Source organism: Protomyctophum bolini (assembly GCF_963924005.1).
Source record: "Protomyctophum bolini genome assembly, chromosome: 1".
Classification (NCBI taxonomy): Eukaryota; Metazoa; Chordata; class Actinopteri; order Myctophiformes; family Myctophidae; genus Protomyctophum; species Protomyctophum bolini.
In genome coordinates, this window is record NC_137862.1 from 26,937,198 (window position 1) to 26,954,166 (window position 16,969).

Genomic DNA, 16,969 nt, shown 5'->3' on the forward strand with positions numbered 1-16,969 from the left:
CAACAGTGTTTTTATTTTCTTTAAGCAGCTATAACATGAATTGTTACGGTTTTTAATATTTAATATCATATGTGCCTCAAACTTATTCATAATGGTTTGAGCCTCAATCACCACTCTGATATAAGACAGTCCATGGCATTTCTGTTTTTGCTGCAGTACCTCAATGTCCTGAGGTGGTGGGGGTGCTGATATGCAACGTATATTTGAGTCATTATAATACTGATGCTAGATAAACACAGGCTTGTTTCCATTCCATGCCAGCTTGGAAAAATCAGCAATGGCGGACATTGTAAACAAAGTGGAAATGCTAATTTGGAAATGAAGACTGAAGAGAGGGAGGAATTATACAAAGTAGGGTGACATTGATGACATCACAAATACGACCAAATCAGTTGAGTGCAACTGAGTGCAATTTCCATAAAAGCCCCTATATGATGATGTTTGTGGGGATAGAAAATACACAGGGGAGCTGAATTTAAAATACACAGGGGAGCTGAATTTAAAATACACAGGGGAGCTGAATTTAAAATAAACAGGGGAGCTGAATTTAAAATACACAGGGGAGCTGAATTTAAAATAAACAGGGGAGCTGAATTTAAAATACACAGGGGAGCTGAATTTAAAATAAACAGGGGAGCTGAATTTAAAGATGCCCATTTTGTACTTTTTCTGTTTTGTATGTGTCTATGAAGTTAATATTACTATAATTAATAGACCCCGGGTGTGGTTATAATATTCAAATAATGTCTTCCCTTTGTATTTTTGGTTTCTTCCTGAAAGCCTTTGAGTCAAAAGGCCCAATCGAAAAAACACCACTTTAGTGACACACTTAACTTAACATCATCCCCTCCCCTATACGCAAATTATCATATGCAACAGCTGTGGGTGCATGAGGCCTCATTCACACTATCAAACAAATGGTTCTGTGCTCTGTCTGTGATTAATTAATGTATTAATGGCTATACCACTGAGAGTGCACAAAATGCTCAGAGTTACAGACCCACAAGGTTCCATTTGATATAGCTGAATATTAACATTGTATTTTAACATTAATGCTGGACATATTGGTGGTGGTACTTGGTTAAAAAAGGTTGAGAACCACTGCTGTACAGCTGCTTAAATTGTGCTGCCTATACCTACTTGTTTGAAGTGAACTTAAGTTACAGACAGTACTTTGCACTTTTTTTAAAAGCACTCTGGTATCGGTATTCAGTATCGGTATCGGCTAACACAGAAATTGTTGGATCGGAATCGGATCAGAAACGAAAAAAGTGTATCGGACATCCCTAATTAATAATTATCATTTAGCTGGGGACCCCCTGGAACTCCCTCAAGGACCCCTGGGGGTTCCCCACTTTGGGAACCACTGCACTATAGGATTTGTGTGGTTAAAAGAAAACGGAAAGACATAGCTGCACTATCTTCCCTTTGTCCAGCCGGCCTGCACATTTTCTGATGGTGACATTCCTGAAATACCACTTGTCTCAGTTGTCTGCACACTTTTAGCAGAAACCAGAGGGGAAATGGACCTGCTGCAACAGCCTGTGAAAGGAGTGCATTGTCTCCCAAAACAAGACCAATACCAATACTAATGCTAATGGAAATGGTAATGAAGCTCTATAGGACATGATCAGGCTTTCTCAGGACAACATGATGGGAAAAAAGGGAATTACGACGGGTCTAGGAAGTTAATCAGTAACCAGACATCAAACAAAAAGAGAAATGTGGATATTTACTCCCGCAATCAGAGAGCCAGCCGGACACCCAGTTGGACCTCTGCCCAAAACTCAACGTCACGTGGGCATCCTGTCCACCCCGTCCACATGACATGAACTTCCTGTCTGTGTCCTGTGTTTTATTTTATCCCACGATTTTTGCAGCCCACTTTTTCACCAAGTGTCAATTATCTAATATAATCCTGGGCACTTCCTCTGCCAACCTGGGGAGGGGGCAGCGGACTAACCTCATGCTTCCTTCAATGCATGAAGAGTCCAAGCTGCTTCTTTTCTTTTCACCCGACAGGGGAGAGTTTCCCCGGCTGGACGTAGCGTGTGGAAGGAACACGTTATTCCAACCAGTTCCTTTCCCCTCCATCAGGCACCCTGGCTGGCCAGGGTGAGGCAGTTTAGAGACCAGGATTACTGCATGTTTTTTTGTGAGGGTGCCTAGTTGCCTACCCTAGGGGACACGGGGAGAACATGTGAGGGTGCCTACCCTAGGGGACACGGGGAGAACATGTGAGGGTACTTACCCTAGGGGACACAGGGAGAACATGTGAGGGTACCTACCCTAGGGGACACGGGGAGAACATGTGAGGGTACCTACCCTAGGGGACACGGGGAGAACATGTGAGGGTGCCTACCCTAGGGGACACGGGGAGAACATGCAAACTCCACACAGAAAGGACCTTTCGGGTATGGGCACTGATGACGCGGAGGAGAGGACACGCCCCCCCAGTGTCCCCAGCAGGAATGGAACCCAGGACCTTCTAGCTGTAAGACGGCACTACCGACTGTGCCATCGCACCCCTCGTCCTGTGTTTTAGTATTGATTTTGACAGCAATTTTTTATTTTAGTTTAGTCGTTGTCTTTGGAATTAAATTTTAGTTTTAGTCACATTTTAGTCATCTGAAATGTTTAACGTTAGTCAAATTTTAGTCGACTAAATATCATACAATTTACAATTTAGGCATTTAGCAGACACTCTTAATCCAGAGCGATTTACATTAAGCAAGAACAAAGAATAAAAAGCATGATAATACATCAAATACATACAAAGTAGTTGAATGAATCATACATAAGCTAAGAGCGTGAAAGTGGAAAATCTATATAATGAAACTATGCATATACCGGTATATACTATACAGTGCTATGTTTACATAGAAATGCCATGTGAGTCTACATAAACTGCTCTCTAAGTATACACAAAAATGCTATCTTAAGATTTTAGTCGACTAAATCTACAGTTGATTTAGTCGAATGCTGAAAATAGCAGATCTACAAGCTCTCTCTACAAGATCTGCTATTTTCAGCATGCAACTATAAGCATAACATGTATTTTAGTTCTATCTCTTCTCCACTTGTCCCTCCCTAACAGTTTAGTCTAGTTTTTATTTATTGATGAAATTGTCAGTATATTTAGTCTTAGTTTTAGTCATCATATAGCTTAAGTTTTGATTTAGTTCTCTTCAGTGGGAAAAAAAGGTAGTCGACGAACATTTTTAGTCCTAGTTTTAGTTCACGAAATCAACACCAGACTTCACTCTCCCATGCGTACTGTATGTCAGCTGTAGCCTGTGACCCTGTATAATCATGCTTACTGTACTGTCAGGTGTGTATCATGTTATTGTGTAGGTTATGATGAGAAGGTTTTGATCTTGTCGATCCTGTTTGGTCTTACAAGAAGAGCCTGTTCTATATGGAGCACGACGACTTGACTCATGACCTTCTAATTCCTTTATGCTGACATAATAATGACAACCTACTGTGTGTTTATTGGGTTGTTGCACGGTGCAACCAAACTGGCACTGATGCATTGAATTGGATCGAGACCAAGAAAACCTAATAAAAACAATAGTCTCCGCCAACCAGGTAGGTCAGGTCAGGTCATTGTGGTTCAGCAATGTTCGGAATTCAGTCATTATCAGTGGTGGTAAATAGTGGTTGATATAAAAATGTACTTAAAGTACCAAAAGTAGAAAGTATACTCTTCATGCAGAATGTCTCATTTCAAGTTTTCAAATGTATCAAAATCATTTGAAAATAGCCGATCTACAAGCTCACAATGCGTTGCGATGCCAATTTTAAATGATACATTCTGTATAATGACTTAGTTAAGTTACTGCGAGAGTGAGGTCTAGCAAATACCAACTCGGGATTCCTGGCTTGCTGCCCTCCACACTTTCCTATTATATCTAACATCAGGTTCTTGAGCTCTGCAGTGTTGTTAGCTAAGCTGTCGCGCCGCAGTGCGTCTACATCAAGGGGCCAGTGAGGCACTCCAACGTTGAAGCACTGGGCCCTAGTGGTAAGAGGAAGGACTGCAGGCGGACCCGTGGATTCATGACGAGGAAACCCCGTGCAGCTGGGCTTTAACATTGACATTCGGTTGCATTTCGGCATTGCGGAAGTATTGACGTTTTGAGACGGTCCTTCCGGGTGCTTCAAAACGCCACTGAGCAACTTCCACTGACATGAATAGCGGAGGGGGCGGAGCTTCGCACCAGATCAGTCTCCATCCTTCTTTATACTCCATGGTCTACGTATGTGGTGCACTTCTTTCCCCTCCTGGCTCTGCCCTGGGTATTGGCTCCCATATGAGTCAATTTACTTGCCTGCAAGTTCTCAAGTACTTTTACTTACATGCGAGTACTTGTTGTGTTCCACCATCGTGTCTTAGGGTGTGTCTGCATCATGCATGGAATGGGCGGTTCAGGGCTGTGTATTGTTCCATGACCGAGACCATGGAGCATGCTGGCTCTTTAAGCTGACACTGTGGGACCTCTGTGGCAGGACACTGTGCTTCCTACTGTACACAGCAACATCCTGACACACTGTAATAAGAGTTTTTTCTTTTCTTTTTTGAGAAGTGCACACCACTCCTAATAACTTACTTACTTACTTACTCCTCTTCGTCCCCAATGGGACATAAGGCTTCAATGAGCGCTCTCCATTTCATTCGATCTCTGGCAGCATGTTGCGCCTCTCCCCAGGACAGATTCATCTGTTCCAGCTCCTGCGTCACAGTTCTGCGCCAGGTGGTCTTGGGCCTCCCAGGTTTTCTTTTTCCTGGTGGTGTCCATCTTAAAGCCACCTTTGTGATGCAGTCCTGCTCCATTCTCAGTACATGCCCTAGCCATCTCAGTCGTCTGTGTGTAATGTCCTTTGTAATGCTCCGGCTCCCTGATTGTTTGTACAGTTCATTGTTGGATATTTTATTTGGCCAAAAGATCTGACATATACGTCTTAGGCATCTGTTGTGGAACACTTCCATTTTCCTTGTGTCTGTCTTGACCACTCTCCAGCTCTCAGATCCATACAGCAGAACAGACTTGACATTGCTGTTGTATATGAGCATCTTCGTTTTGAGGCTATACTTTTTGGATTTCCAGATGGATCGGAGTTGGGAGAAGGCACCCTGAGCCTTTCCCAGCCTTGCTCTGATGTCTTTTGATGCCCCACTGTCCTTACTGATAAGGCTGCCCAGATAGGTGAAATCGTCCACAAACTCGAGTGGTTTTTCATCGACAAGGATGGGTTGTGTGGGGGTGGAGTTCACACACAACACTTGTGTTTTTGAGGTGTTTATACCGAGTCCGACCTGTCTGGCGAAGGTGCTAAGCCTGTCAGTTTTAGCCTGCATGTTGTTGTGGTTTGTGGATAGGAGAGCAAGATCATCAGCGAAGTCAAGGTCTTCCAACTGGGAGAATAGGGTCCACTGGATGCCTCTCGGTCTGTCAGCTGTGGTGTTGGTGGTGATCCAGTCAATGGCGACAAGGAAGAGGATAGGAGAGATGATGCACCCCTGCCTCACTCCGGACTTCACGGGAAACGCCTCAGAGAGGTTATTCCCCATGATGATACTACACTCAAAATGTTCATAGAATGTTTTTATGATGGATATGAGCTTTGGTGGTATCCCATAGGAGTTCAGTATCTTCCAGAGGGTGTTTCGGTGGACACTATCAAAAGCCTTCTTGAAGTCCACAAAATTGATGTAGAGGGGTGTGTTCCATTCTAGGCACTGCTCTATTATGTTCCGCAGTGCAAATATCTGGTCTGTACATCCTCTTCCCTTCCTGAAGCCTGTTTGCTCCTGTCTAAGCCTGGTGTCAATGGCTGTCTCCATCCTGTTGAGAAGGACTCTGCAGAACACTTTGCATTGTAGTTTCTGTAACAATGGTTTTTTTATGGGGTGGCATTGTTAGTGCCACGCCCAACCCCCAACCCTCCTAATAACTGGCCGCGTGTATATGTCTACGTCTTAAAGTTGAGCAGCCTAAAGGGCCATGCACGGTTCAAGTATAACTAACAATAAAACTGTACCATATACAGTACAGTACAGAGTACAGTACAGCAACTATTACCAGTAAGACACCTGAGGTGATCCTTAAGCACTGTAACTACAACTCCAATATGGTTTACCATTGTAGTTAGACGTTGTCAGGCATAAACCTCTTATCTCCATATATATAATATTATTATCTCCATACTAAAAGCATTCAAAAGTAGCAGATCTACAAGCTCGAAATGCAGCGCATTGTGTTTCGAGCTTGTAGATATTGTACATCGAGCTTGTAGATCTGATATACAAGCTCACAGAGCATGCACGTCTGCTATTTTAGATCAAAAATGTTTGTCCCCATGGCACAAAACATGTTCAGATGGGGGTCCGGCACGCAGCCAATGTACATATATTTTTCTTTTTTTTTTGCCTTTAATAGTATCAAGTGAAGACTGACATGCAGGAAAGAGGGAGAGAGAGAGAGAGAGAGAGAAGAGGAGAGACACGCAGCTAAAGGTCGTCATGAACGGAACTCGAACACGCAAAGCGCTGTCAGACCAGAGCCAGCGGCGCCCCAATACATATAATGTTGGGGGTGCTCGACATGAAAAGGTTTGAGAACCACTGATGTACTGTAGGCTATTACTTACTTGCTAAACCTAATTATGACTCTTCCAGAGTAACTTAGCCCAACACCGGCCTCTACTAATGTTGCAACCAACAACAATGCATGCTCTACGTCTGGCATCACCACATCAGCATTTAAATAACGTGTGTTTTGTTCTTTCCATTTGACAGAAGAAACTGATGGACATGTACAGATAGTCTCTATAAACAGTCTAGTGTATTGTGTGTCCGTGACACACTGAGTCACACCGATGGAATGAACCCACCACTAACACAGCAAAACTGGTTGTTTGACTTCTCCAAAACTTGTTGTCAGATGATGATATATCGTTGTTGTCGAAATGGAAAACTTGCATGTTCAAAAACCATTCCATTTTTATTATCATTATGCATCATAAAATGCATTTGAACGCATTCAGACCTGAGGCCAAAATGTCTTCTAAATACAAAAATATGGTAATGGCGCTTTACATAGATTGGGTGACGTTCACCCATTCACATACACATTCACACACCGATGGCGGTGGAAACCATGCAAGGCACCAACCAGCACATCAGGAGCAATTAGGGGTTCAGAGTCTTGCTCAAGGACACTTCGACACTGACTCTGGGGGAGCCCGGGATCGATTAACTAACACTATATGCATATGGATATGGTGCTATTTAGTGATGCTCAAACTTTTCAAGTTAAGGGACACCAAAATCATATGTATTTAGCAGACGCACCGCCAAATACATATTCTCAAAATCTTTTTGTTCCAGGCACCACCAGAAGCAAAGATTTAAGATAAAAATGTTAAAATTCACAAGATTTGCACCCATTTTCACGATTTTTCAAATATATAAGATCTGAAAGCTCATAGCGCTATGATCTTGTGCACAGTATGAAAATAGTGACACACAGAAACAGAATCATATACACATACAGTATAGCTAAAATGACACAGTTGCTTTTCCTTCCTTCTGTGTGAAACCCTTTGCATGGTGAAGTAGGACGGAAATAAAATAAACAACGTGAAAAGTTGACATTTTGGAGATACGAGGTTTCAATTAATTCTGCCCGACAGCAACGATATGTTAGTAGTTTGGTTGTCATTGACAACCATTCTGTAGGCTATATACACGACTACTTACTGTAACAGTTCTGGAATGTTTAGCTATTGTATTGTAGTATTGTTAAGATAAAAAAGGTAATGTTATCTTTATGTCCTAGTACTATACAATATAACCAGCACACAACTGTATGTCCTGGCTACTATTATTTGCTTTGCTTTGGTATTCCTGAGGCATTCCATTTGTTAAAGAGTATAGCTGAAAACAACTATAATAAACTAAACAATTATTTGGAGTAGACCTACTTAAAGGACAACATTAGTTTTTTCATGTGCTGCTTTCTTTCGTTTTAAGGATTGTAGCTGTTTTTGACAGGGGGGGGGGGGGGGGCATTCGAGCATGGAGCTAAATATGTAAAAAAGAAAATACATTTTATAGCGATTTCTTTTTTATTATTAATAAAATAAAATATACAATTTTGTTTAAAAAAAACCAACATATTTAGCCCCATGCTCGATGCCCCCGCCCCCCTGTCAGAAACAGCTAAAATCCCTAATACGAAAGAACGCAGCAAATGAAGAAAAATTAACACTCATCTTTTGCTTTCTCTAATAACAACCTAAAACATGAACCTTGGTTGGAAAAAAACTAAAGTTGTCCTTTAAGATTAGAATCAACTAAACTTAGATTAGATTTAGCATAAACACAAACATTCCTTAAAAGAAAACTAAACTTGGACATCTGCAGGCCATTTAAAGGTAGTGTAAGTCAGTGGTTCCCACACTTTTTCATGTCAAGGACCCACAAATTGAGACGCATTTGAAAAGATGCCAAGGACTCCCATAAGAGAAGAGTTTTGTGGCTCTAGCAGTGATTTTCAACCATTTTCATTTCAAGGGCCACCCGGTTTGACCCCCATTTAATGACATTTCAATCTCTGGGACCCCCAATTTATGTAAAATCAATGTTTATTTAATAATGGAACCAATTGGACCTTAACGGGTCCATTTGGTTCCATTTGTAGACTCTGAGTTACAGACCCATAAGGGTCTATTTGGTTCCTGGCTATCATTTAGCTATAGGACCCCTTGGGGTCCCCGGACTGATTTAAAGGTAGCCTATAGTGTAAGTGATATATTTGTTTTTGGTTCAAACAAAAAAGTTTATTTTGTTATAAAGCAATACATCCTAAATAGTATCCCCATCTCTTTGTATACATTTTCAGGTGGGTTGCCAATTTCAGCCAATTAGGAGAGAGAGAAAGAGAGAGAACCCATACCCATCCGCTTAAATCAATGTTATAGTGTGTGTGTGTGTGTGTGTGTCTTAAGTTGTTGATCCTATAATGTATGAGTTCTTTCAGAAAAGGATCAAATTCCTATACTCACTAATTAACCTGACCTGAAATATAAAAACTCAGCCATGAAGAATGCATATTATTTTTCACTCATAACAATAAGCCTTTTGAGACAAAGACAGTTATAGACTTACTTGAATGAGGGACAGTCCTCTCTTCCAGTTCATGGAGGCACATTTAGGAAAGAGTGATACAAGCCAGCTGCTCCACTCCTAAAATGAATTAGCTCGTTAGCTGACATTACCATTACTTTATATCACTAAGCAGAATACATTTCCGTCTTCAGTGTCAGCTTCGTCATTCTCCATGTGCACACGTTAGCTGCAATTAAACATTCCTCGTTGTTTGAGCTCGCACAGAATATTTCAGATTCGGATAAAAATGTAATTGACCTCTTATCTTCTTATAATATTATTTCTTGGCTTTTGTGTAGACGTTACACTTACACATGACATGGACGCCAAAACAAACAGAAACCAACGAATACTGCCACCCCCCCATTTTACTTCATACATGTCATGTCTGACTCTGCCGCTAGAGGGCAGCATAGTACCATGGAATTCTTCTGAGAAAAATATTCAAGGTTGAAGTTATTCATTTTTCCATTATTTTCAACACTTTTCATATTCAAGGTCCAGTATTTATTTGGCATTTGAGCCACGGGACCACCAGTTGATGAGATTTATCGTTGGTTGGATAAGATTTTGTCCACAATTCCATGCTGTATTGATGTTGGTACCTGCATATACCATATATAAGAGGCAAACATTTGTCAAAATAACAATTCTTCTATATCAATTGTGTAGACTTCTTGTAAATTATGTAATGCAGAAGTTTAACAATAATTCAACTCAACTCTTGAGGAGGTCCAAAATGTGGTTATAGATCTTTAACTCTCAAGAGTTAAAGATCTATAAGGGTTCCATTTTGTTACCAACTTTCCATCATTTAGCCGGGGACCACCTGGAACCCCCTCAAGGACCCCTCAGGGTCTAGTTATTTCCTAGTTATTATAATTAAGAGTAGCATCTAGTGCAATAGTTGTCAAAAAGACAAAAACTACATATTCCCAGTTCCCACTCCCCTCTACACAGCAAAATCCTGCTCTGTGTAGGACATTTGTAAGTCGGTCTGAGAGTATACAATGTGGACCTTTAGGGTCAACTAAATTAACACTTAGGAGGACTTTACTGTGCACAAACTGTTCCAAAACTCAATCTGCATGATAGTCACTGAAGCACATGAAGGAATTCCAAGAATGGTCACCTTGCAAAGCCCCTTTACAGTCAGCACAACATGAGCCCCTATTTAGTTTACTGCTTGGCTTGACGGAGAGGAGACAGATAATGCCTTCAACATTTAGCAGGTTGATCTGTGTGTTCTGAGCACAATGACAAACAAACCGCAGGTCATGACCTCGGAGCAACAATAGCCACTAGCCAGCCCCCTTGAGAGGTCGTTTCAACCCCGTTTTCTGATGCAGTCAACTGTAAAAAATCCCCCTATAAAGAATGACTGCATGGATTGGGAGCATCAATGTGACCACCCTTCCCCCCCCCACCCCCCCCCCCCCCCCCCCGACATATTGAGTAATTTGATTAAAATATATTGCGATATTTGATTTTGTCCACAACGCCCCGGCCCTAAAACCTAAAAATGTTGTACCTTCTGAACACCAGCTAGGGATTCATGTCTTTCTCCCACCCACCCCTTTTTCCCCTCACTGTATACGTTTATTTTCCCTTTTTTCCTCCTTAATGAATTCCTGTTCTGTTCTTTGGCTATATAGAAGTGTATACGTCTCTAAATTATTTGATGAATTGAACAAGGTGGACCCTCTTGTAAACAACTGTAGTTCTTTCTTGGGTCGTCCACTCACAGTTAAGTCTTTGTATTGAGTTGTGCTTGAAATCGACTGTAATTCTGCAAACTGTTAATAAATATTTCAATCAATCAAACAATCAAACATGTCATAAATACTGCACAACAATGTTAACCACTTCCATTCTGAGGTGAACATTGGCCAAAAAATAGGTCTACGATAAGCTTGTAGGTTATTTTGTGGCAAAGAGATTTGGAGGTTTGGTGTAGTACACACAGACACACACACACACCCTCCTGCAGAGAGGCACGCCATTAAACAGAGCGACTGTTGACACAGCTGTTTTATCCAAGCACTGATTTCAGCAGGATGAGAGAGGTCAACCCATGGAAGACACCAAGACACCACAGAGGTCAAACTTTCATCTTAAATCAAAATGGACCACATGCTGATTTGCCTGTCTTAATCTGGCTGTTGTGCTGACTGCTGTCTTGGCCAGGTCCATCCATCCATCTTCAACTGCTTATCCGTAGTCGTGTCGTGGGGGCAGCAGCAGCAGTGCTCCAGACTTCCCTCTCCAGGGCAACAGTCCTGGGGGATCCCGAGACGGTCCAAGGCCAGTGAAGTCGATGTGGTTCCTCCAACTGCGCCTTGGTCTTCCCCGGGGTCTCCTCCCAGTGGAACGTGCATCGAGGACCACCCTAGGGAGACGCCCGAGAGGCATCCATTCCTAACCAGATGCCCGAACCACCTAAACTGGCTCCTTTCCACTTTCCAGGCGAAGAAGCAGCGACTCTACTCCGAGTCTCTCTCGCGTGACTGAACTTCTCACCTTATCTCTAAAGGGAGATCTAAGGGTCTTTTATCTCTAATTAATTTCAATATTTTACAGATAAATCAATTATTGCAACTCTAGAAATTGAAGATGATAGGCATTTGAGATTAACTAAGGATAACTTTATTGTAGTCTCAGCAGGAATTTAAGTATCAGCAACATAAAAATGTACAGTATAGATAAGAGAGGTAGTGGGAGGATTTCTTCTCAAATCCACTCTCTCCCCTTCACAGGCAAACAGACTTGGATGCATTCAACAATAAGCCAACAAAGAGAGTGCAAAATTATCACAGTGTAGCAAAACAAAAAAAAATAGAAAAAAAAGGATAGATTGTCAGAACATTTCATCTGTAGTCCAAGTTCCATCATTAATTTAAACTTGCGTGATGGGAGGACAGGATTCTTCACATAGGGGACTTCAGAGCAGTGGTTTCCAACCTGGGAGCAAGTGGGCCTCCAAATAACTATAGGATTTTAATGATAATAACAACACACAAATGTTCTTTAAGTAAGTCGGGAGTCTATCCCTGTTCGTTGTCTTTAAAACCTTGAAACCTTTTCATTGTAATACCGATAAAATACAAAGAGAAAATAGTAACTTAAAAGTATACTATGTTACTTCCATTGATCCAAGCCGGGAACGGAATAATTGATTGACCATTCAAATAAAAATAAAAAGAGCGTGTGTTTGTGTGTGTGGTCCATCGACTGGAAGTGTTCAGTTGCGTGGCGGGGCCGCAAACACCATAGATATATATAAGAAAGCTAGATGGCTCACACATGCTCTGGCCAATGGAGAGCGACGTTGCTACGTGATGGCCATCTTACCTCGGGGCAGCATAACATTGCGTCTATGGGGCATGTACTATTTAAATACCGGTAACCATAACTTGCTCAATTTTCAACCGATTATCAAACGGTTTGGTTTGTTATAAACTTATATGCTTTTATATGATGTTCATATAAAATTAAGCATATAAGCATCCTGGATCATAGCCTCATTGACAATGTTTGTAATAAACCAACCCGTTTGTAAATCTGTCAAGATTTGAGCGAGTTATGACTGTTTTTGTTTGAGCTGCCATTGAACATACTGTACTGTAGCCCTGAGGCAACATGGCCGCCGCGTGATCTACGTCAGAGACGCCGCCTTGAGCCATCTAGCCTATATGTCTATGGCAAGCGCCTCCAAGATGTCCAAGTGCAGGGCCCTGATGCAGACAAGGTTGGGAACCACTGGGTCTTTATAGAGAAAAGCACACTGATGCTCTCAGTACAGGTAAAGCCTGGTTCATATACTTCGCTGTACATCATGTCTCACAACCAAGTATAGTAAATCAGGCTTAATGTGTTGCCTCATGCTCATAGAGGCACATTTCAAACACACATATATATACGGTATATGAGGTGGACGACAACAACATAGGTTTCCAGTATGTTCAACATTAACACTGTCACGTTCATTGAAAAATATAGTGTAAATATAGCTAACTTCTAACATTGTAACCTGTTTCCAGTAAGAAGATAATATTCTTTAGAGATTAGACTTCAACTATGTGCCGGGTTTTGTACAAACATTACCTGCTAGATAGGGAAATATAAAAGATTTAGGAAAGACAAGTTGATTTGATTGCTGCAGTACTGCGATCGCACGATGAAACGTACAATACAAAGGCCGATTCCAGTATACGCAGGAATACTGTAACGTCCGTTACCGTCCCAAGTTATGAATTATTAGTCAAAACATGGTATAAAAATGTACAAAATCCCTCCTTCAAAGTTTCCCTAAAAACCGATTGCCCTTCACATAGCCAGCCTTTCACACAATCAACCATAAAATAAATTAAAAAAATATATATTGTGGCTGAACCTGTTTCAGTCCTGGCATTCTGCACCTTTGTATTTGAACACATCAGACAAACATGAATATTCAAATGATAGCTTCTAGCATATACGTATGATATATACGGTGTGTGTGACTTCAACATATTTGATAGGCATAAAAAGTTAAGAGTTAACAATTTCATATGTTTCAAAAAGGTAGTACTGGTTACGCTATTTACAGTGCATTAAAGGCTGTGCCTTAACGTTTACTAATGCTAGATTAATTAATCAAATGCGAGCACGGGTACTTCATCAATGGAAAAACCGACAGATAGACAGATAGGTTAGACCCGACTTCGAACTTTAGAAAACGTCTTCAAAATCCTACAGTTTTCTGAAATACCTGTTTCTATATCAGTGGTGCTCAATATTTCATGTCAAGAAACCCAAAAACATGTAATTGGCCACCAGCTGGAAAATATGTTGTTCCAGGGAACCCCCTGAAGCAAAGATTTTAGTTAAAAACGTTCGCTCTGAAAGAATACATATTCAGAGATTTTGGCCACATTAAAAAAATAGCAGATCTACAAGCTCGTAGTGCGGCACTCGGTGCCACACTATGAGCTGGTAGATCTGCTATTTTTCAATAGCTAAAGTATAACAATACTTAAAACACCCAAGGGGGTTCCCGTCCAGAATGGGTTAAGACATCCGTCAGTGTCTTCAAATTATCTTAGACTTGCTAAAAAACCCAGTTTGAGGATGTTTACGCACATAAAACAAATGAAACAAAAGTTTGACACAAGTAATATTTCTACTGTTCTGCAGTCAATCACCATTGCTGTGATGCGTAATGCAATGATGGTACTCGTTTCAGAAGGCAGTTTTTCTTATTTGGTCCAACAGATTATGTACACATGCACATTTATATGTTTAATTCAGGGGTTCTTAAACCAAACCATCCAACTTGATATGTATTTGGGGTGCATTGCAGACCCCCCCATCTGATTTTTTTTGTGCCACAGATAAGATGATATGTCAAAATTTGTCAACATTACACACTCGCTGTGAGTGTGTAGATCAGGCAATCTTTGAATAGCTGAAAAATGAAATAGTATTCTTCATTTTGTTGGAGGGGACCCCCTGGATCCCCCTAAGGGGGTCCTCGGAGTTACTACAGGGGGCCGCCAAATCTTTGTGTGAAAGGAGTTTTTTTTAATTAACCACTTGAACCCCCCTAGTATCCCTATTCTGAGGAAACCTTTAGTCCAAACTTGTCCATACAAGGCAAGCTCACAATGCCTTGCTCTCCATTATGTTCGGCAAAGAGGGCTTGGTGTCAAGGGATGGTTTAAGTGGCTAAATGACAGTGCTGTCAAACGAGTCAATTCTATGAAATCTATGAAAGATTTGCAACACAATTTTATACAATATGTAGTGTGTGTGTGTGTGTGTGTGTGGGGGGGGGGGGGTCTCTCTGCTAAGGGGTTCTTGGTGAAGACCTGTGTCTCTCTGCTAAGGGGTCCTCGGTGAAGACCCCTGGTTCACAGAGTGAAGGTGGTCAGCATGTTCTCCTGACTGGAGGAGCGCTTATACCCGGAGGATGAGCTGAAGTAGGTTTCTCCGTCAGTGCTGATGTCGTCTTCATCGTCGTCGTCATCCAGGTTGTTCAACAGCGGGGCAGAGTTGGTCTTACGCCTTCGGTGAGAGAGAGATGCACAAGAAAAGAGAGAGAGAGTTTCAAGTAGGAGTCATTCTTTTTTACATTTAAAAACAAGAACTGTTGAGATAAGCTGTCACAAAACAACACAATTAAAACATGCAAAACCTTATAAAAAAGACAAATACAAAATTAAATATTAAAAGCAATACGACCAAAAGAAAAAAAAAGAAAGCCAACTCTCATACTGGGTTAAAAGCCAAGGAATAAACATGTTCTGAGGATTCAGTCAGTTTGAGATATACCAGGATACCAGCATGCATAACCGTTTCTAAGAAAAGCTAGATTTGATCACGGGGTTGATCTTTTTGTCCAATTGAAAATCACTAGGGGTGCACGATACCGATTCTGACTGATTCCAGAGGACAACAATGGAAACAAGCCTATAGGCCCTATAGGGGCTTGTCCCAAAGCCTGGATTAGGAGATACGCGTCATTCTTTCCGCCGCGCTAACATGTAAGTCAGCGGCAAGCTAATATGAGCCCAGAGCGTAGCATACGGCAGCCGAAAGGCGAACGGGCAAAAAAAAAATCTCATAATGATCAAATATCATTGAGGATGCGCTAGGACGTCCAGCGACGTCTAAGGTACAGCTCGGTTTTAATCCTTAAGACGCCTAGGGACGTCTTACGTACAGAAACTGTTTTAATAAACAAATAGCATATACTCCTTTCCATGTGTCTGTTTTCACAACTGAATGACTACTGAATGAGATAAGTACACAAATTAAATGTAGATTTGTTTTTCTTTTTGCTGGTGAAAACAGATAAAATAATCTGTATTATTTTGAGACCGATTCAATACCGATATGGCATTTTTATGGCCAATATGGCTGATTCCGATTATGCTACCGATTAATCGTGCATCCCTAAAAATCACTGTCCATCATCACAACCAGATGTTGCAGTAGTTCACTTAGTTTTGGTCACATTTTTGTCACCTGGAATGTTTTAGTGTTAGTCTAGTTTTAGTCAACTAAATGTCATAAGATTTTAGTCGACTAAATCTACAGGTGATTTAGTCGACTAAAATGTATTTTGGTGGGCCTTGATGCTGTCGTAACGACTGATTTTACACTTGCTGAAAATAGACGATCTACAAGCTCACAACGCGTCGTGCTGCAACACGTTGTGGGCTTGTAGATCTGCTATTTTCAGCATGCAACCAAGTGTAAAATGACTTATACTGGATCTCTTGTCCACTAGTGCCTTCCTAACATTTACTCTAGTTTTTAATCTGTTGTCAAAATTGTCAACATATTTAGTCTTAGTTTTAGTAATCATAGCTTAGTTTCCATGTAGTTTTCGTCAGTGAGAAAAGGTAGTTGACGAACATTTTTCGTCTTGGTTTTAGTCGACGAAACAAACACTGGTTCCAGGAAGATAAGAGATATCCACCAGAGTGGAATCACAGGCAACACTGCCTCCAAATATCAGGACACCGTTTTACTCTCTTGCTGCTAACTTTTTTTCTTCTTAATTTTCTTTGTCTGGTATTTCCTCAGGATGGGGGACAACATTATTTGTGTATGATTAGCACACCTGGTGACACATTATGATTAAAAAAAAATCTCTGTAAACTGAAAATAACTATTTTGGTAGCGAACAGTTTAGTGTTTTACAGTTATTTGTCGGGGCTTGGGACACCCAGCTTGAAACGGGGACAAACCCAGGTAAACTAGGACATCTAGTCACCGTAACCCAAGGGGAGCACATAAAGGGAAAAT

The 16,969-nt window shown here is 41.2% G+C and overlaps 1 protein-coding gene across 3 annotated transcripts in view; it reads right to left on the reverse strand.

Moving 5' to 3' along the window:
- Positions 1 to 11,798: 11,798 nt before the first annotated feature.
- The window catches only part of cgnl1 (cingulin-like 1), a 69,341-nt gene continuing 64,170 nt past the window's right edge, over positions 11,799 to 16,969 (reverse strand). For 2 of the 3 annotated variants that reach the window (XM_080759091.1, XM_080759092.1), the window contains exon 19: positions 11,799 to 15,220. In XM_080759091.1, the coding sequence (XP_080615217.1) occupies positions 15,067 to 15,220 (154 nt within the window). In that variant the 3' untranslated portion in view covers positions 11,799 to 15,066. The remainder of the gene's footprint in view (positions 15,221 to 16,969) is intronic. The other variant, XR_013963775.1, reaches the window with a different exon arrangement.